Source organism: Monoraphidium neglectum, assembly GCF_000611645.1.
Source record: "Monoraphidium neglectum strain SAG 48.87 unplaced genomic scaffold scaffold04597, whole genome shotgun sequence".
NCBI lineage: Eukaryota > Viridiplantae > Chlorophyta > Chlorophyceae > Sphaeropleales > Selenastraceae > Monoraphidium > Monoraphidium neglectum.
In genome coordinates this window covers 1-4,254 of record NW_014009032.1, presented here as the reverse complement: position 1 = coordinate 4,254, position 4,254 = coordinate 1, and the positions used below count along the sequence as shown (strand labels likewise).

Here is a 4,254-nt window from a genome sequence, read left to right as displayed (position 1 = left end):
CCCCCACCACGACCACCGCAGGCATGATTGGCGCGGCGCTGTTTGGCGTCAGCGCGGTCCTGTCAGGCCTCGCCGCGCGCTCCGACGCCGACGAGGACTTTGAGAGCGCTGACGAGGACGGGCCGAACGACGCGCGGCTGGCCAGCTTTGGGGACGGCGGCCTGGCTGTGACGACGTCGAAGCATCTGCGCGTCGACCATTATGGCGGTGAGCTGGAGGGGGTGTGGGCGCTCTGCGATGCGGGCGCCCCGCGCGTGGTCTGACGCATGCAGGAGGCGAGTGGGGCACACGCGCCGGCCGGCTTGTTGGCTTAGTCTGGTGGGATGTCATGTTGTGTTTCTGGTTGTTCGGATGAGCACGCTTTGGACACAAGCGTGGCGGTATGCCTGTTATGGGGACACCCGTGGATGGTTCACTTGCGGCAGCGGCGCCGCGCTGCGCGGCGCCGCCTGCAAGGAGAGGGTGTGGACTCGATTGTTACGTTAGCGATGCGGTCGCGGCCTGGGGCAAAAGAAAGGCCAACGCCGGCGCCAGCGGCGTCGGCCGCGCTGAGCCATCGGTGTCCAAGAGCCTCGATCCTTAGACAGCGCCGTTGCACCCGCGCCTTAGAATTCACACCCAGAATGGACGGCGCACACATGCCGCCCCCCATCTGACCCATATATCACCCGCTGCGCACTGGCTGCTCACCCCTTCCCCCCACCCCCGGCCCCGCCTCAATCACCGCCCCCGCGCCTCGGACGCCAGGCCACGCCATCGGCCCCAACGCCGCGCTGACAGCGCCGCAGCTGGCCGCCTACCTGGAAAGCCGGGAAGACTTGCCTGATGCCTGGCAGTCGCGCGACACACACATCCCCCTCGACAGCCCCCCGCCGCCCGGCGCCGCGGCGCCGCTGCCGCCGCCCGGCCTGCCGCACCCCGGGTGGCTGCGGGACAATGGGGAGCGTGGCGCGTGGTGACGCGGCGAGGGCTGGGGGCGCCTCGGGCGCCGGCTGCGGGGGCGCAGGCACTCCCAGCGCACGCATCGGCGGCCGTGGCGGCTCGCGGCTGAGCAGCCCTCGTCTTTGTGGGTTCCCGACCTGTTTGCGGCTGCACTGCCTGTTTCTGTTTGACGTATGTGGCTCGCGCGGCGGCGGCCCAGTCATCACCGGCGCACCGCCCTGCTTGGGAGTTTGGCGGCAGCACCGAGTTACGTTGTGCTTGTCGATTGGCCTGCAGGCGTTGGCCCCGAAACCCGTCATCCCGTTGTCAACAGAACAGCAACTGGTTCATGAGCGTAGCGCCGCACATTTCATCCTCCATCATCTGGGGCCGACACGCGTGCCGCAGGCGTGCAGCAGCCCGGCCAGCGGCGCACGCGATCAAGGCAGCGGCGCGCGCACCGCTCGCAGGCACCGCGGCAGGGCGCTACTGTGCGGCTACCGTGGCAGTGCACGCGCAGCGCCCATGCCATGCACCGCGCGTCCCATGTGCGACATCTGCCCCTGCGAGACCCGCAGCCCGCGCCGGTCGCGTTGCGCGCCGCCGGTCGCCCCGCCGCCGCTGCCGCGGAACCCGTGCTGCAGCGGCTCGCGTGCCTGCTGCGCCGGGCAGCGGCCGCACATTTCTCCTCAACCGCCTCCGCCTTGGAGCAGCACCTTGACTGCGGCCGCTGTGCACAGCTGGTTACCTGCAAACCCCCTCGCACTCGACTGCCGTTCACATGGCGCGGTCCAGGCCAACGCGCCACCTTTTCATTATGGCGCGCGCCTGGCCCCCCTGCCCCGCCATGAAACCTGAAAGGGGCCGCGGCTTCCCAGTGTGCAAGCGCCTGCCTTGCGTCCACCAAACAGCGACACAGCACAGCAAACCAAACAGCAGCATTTGTGTAAATCAGGAGGTGGGTCCCTGTGCTCGCTGCCGCTCGGACTGAGCGGGGTGGCAGTTGTCTGCTGCTGCAAAGCAGCTTGGATTCATACAAGGGCACTTCCCTGGTGGGCACGTCGGGCAGGCCAGGGCACGGCGGCACTGGCTGCTGATACCCTCCTCCCTGGTGAGGCCCAGGGCGGGCTGCGCTGATTGGTTCGGCGCACTTGAATCGGCGTGGACACTTGGTACTCTCGCTCTTCCCCCCTGCCCACGAAATAAAAACGACGCGGCGCAGTTGCACACCCAAGCGCGCGCCACATCGAGCAACGTCGCGCGCCTGCGTGACGGCACACCCAGCCGCCTGTGCACTCAAGAAAACCGCGCAGGGCGTCGGTATTCGTGTGCGTCATCATTGGATGGCACGATTGCAACTTATTCAGAGTCAGCATGAGTGGCGCCGGGCGATCAGGCCGAGCCACCTGCACCCACCATCAGAGTTGCAAATCAGCAACGCGTCACTGCCTGTCTGTCAGCAAGCCGTGCACAGCATGATCGTAACCCCCGTGTGGCTGCGCACTTGCGAGTGCGGTTGACCCCCACAAGGCTTCAGGCAATGTCTCTGACTTTGTGCACGGGCCCCCAACAATCATGCACGCGCAGCCACATGTGATGGCGGTGCCCACCCCGTACTACTCAAGGTTGCTTCGTTCATACTGTCTGCAAACCAGCGGCATCGCCTCGCTCGCACATGCACATGCAACGTGAGCGCTCGTTGCTGTTGTGACACCAGCCCCGGCCTCGCGCCCAGGCAGTGGCGCTCTGCATGACAGCTGCCAAATGCAGCTAGCTGGCGTCAAACGGGAACGGTTTTGTGTGGCCGCGAGTGTGCTAATTTTTGACACACGCCAGGCCTCGCCTCATAGCTCAGCCCGGGCAGCCGCCCGGCACCACCTTCCAGCAGCAAGTCCACGGATCACCCTGGGGCTGTTCCCCCCATCGCCGCGCTTTCCCCACGCCTCGTGTTTCGCCACCCCGGCCCTCTTCATCCTTCCCAGTAGTTGTGCACAGCATCAATGGCACTGGGGCCAGCCACTGACGCCCTGCAGCAGCAACGGACGCAGCGGGATGGCGGCGGCAGCCTGCGTGCATTTGCAGTCCAGTTAATGAGGTGGATCTGCAGCTGGCTTTGACGCATTTAGTAATTTTGGAGAGCCCTCTTGTTCTACAAAACGGGCTTCGAGTTGCATCATGTTCGTATCAGGGCTGGCTCAAGTCGCCTGATGCGTGTTAGCTGTGACCGTATTCCGATAGCTGGCGCACAGCCAGGGTGCCACCCCTCAGTGATGGCACAGCGATGCAAGGCTTAGTGGTCAAACCCTGACCGTGGGACCCCAACAGGGTTGTGTTTGCCGGATTGACTATCAGAATATGTTTGCGGCATCATGCACGCATTCGATGTGTGCCTGCCCCCACTCGGAGTTGCTGCGTGGCCTGCTCGACTGTCACGGCCAGTCCTGACTGATGACGAGGGCCTGCGGATGGCCGCCAAGGTGTGGCCACCTCGTCCAGCGCGCCGGTTGCACCGAGACAACCAAGGACACATACATCACGACGAAAACCTCCTCTCAAGGCGCTAGCGCGTACACAGTCCGATTCCCCGCCAGAAAATCGTGTCCATCACTGGGCACATGGACCGCTCCACTGTACCGAGAACAGCGGTTACATTACAATCAATGCGTATATATTCAATTTGACCTCTCGCGTGCATTAGTACTGCGCTTGTATGACAAGATCACATCGGCTTTTGTTGCGCCTGAACAGCTAGCATAGGCCGCGTCCCGCCAGGCGGCTGCCTGTCATTAGAGCTGCGTAACATTGCATATTCATTCGTCAAAATTTTGTAGGCCCTTAGGCTCTGTGCGGGCCACGCCGTTGGGCGCGCCGCGCACAGCAGGCGTGCTGCTCCAACACGCATAGGCGCTTCACAACCGACATGGACTCACCCCAGGCGGCGGCCAGCGGCCACGCCTCTGCGAAGCTGCCGCACAGCGGCGCCCCCGCGCCGCCGTCCCGCGCGCAGCCCGCCGCAGAGCCTTCCGCGGGCGCGGCGCGGCCGCCCTCCCCCGCCCTACGCTGCCGGGGCGCCGCCGCGGCCGCGGCGCTCGCCAAGCGCGGCGGCGCGGCGGGGGACGAATCAGACGGCGAGGGTCCGGGGCCCGCGTGGCTGCAGCCGCGGCTGCGGGTGGAGGTGGAGGGGGACTCGCGGGAGGGGTTCCCTGAAACGTACTGCTCAGCGGTGGTGTCCCGCCCCTCGGTGGTCGAGGGCAGGGTGCTGGTGGAATACGAAGAGGTGGGGGCGGGGCCGGGAAAAAGGGGTACCATAATATTGCACACCCGCACCCTGGT

The 4,254-nt window shown here is 65.7% G+C and overlaps 1 protein-coding gene across 1 annotated transcript; it reads left to right on the top strand.

Moving 5' to 3' along the window:
• Positions 1-23: 23 nt before the first annotated feature.
• On the top strand, positions 24-207 carry MNEG_14580 (hypothetical protein; the record flags this gene model as incomplete). Its single annotated transcript, XM_014036948.1, has 1 exon — positions 24-207. A coding segment is annotated over one exon (184 nt), but the record flags the coding sequence as incomplete, so codon positions are not given.
• Positions 208-4,254: the final 4,047 nt, after the last annotated feature.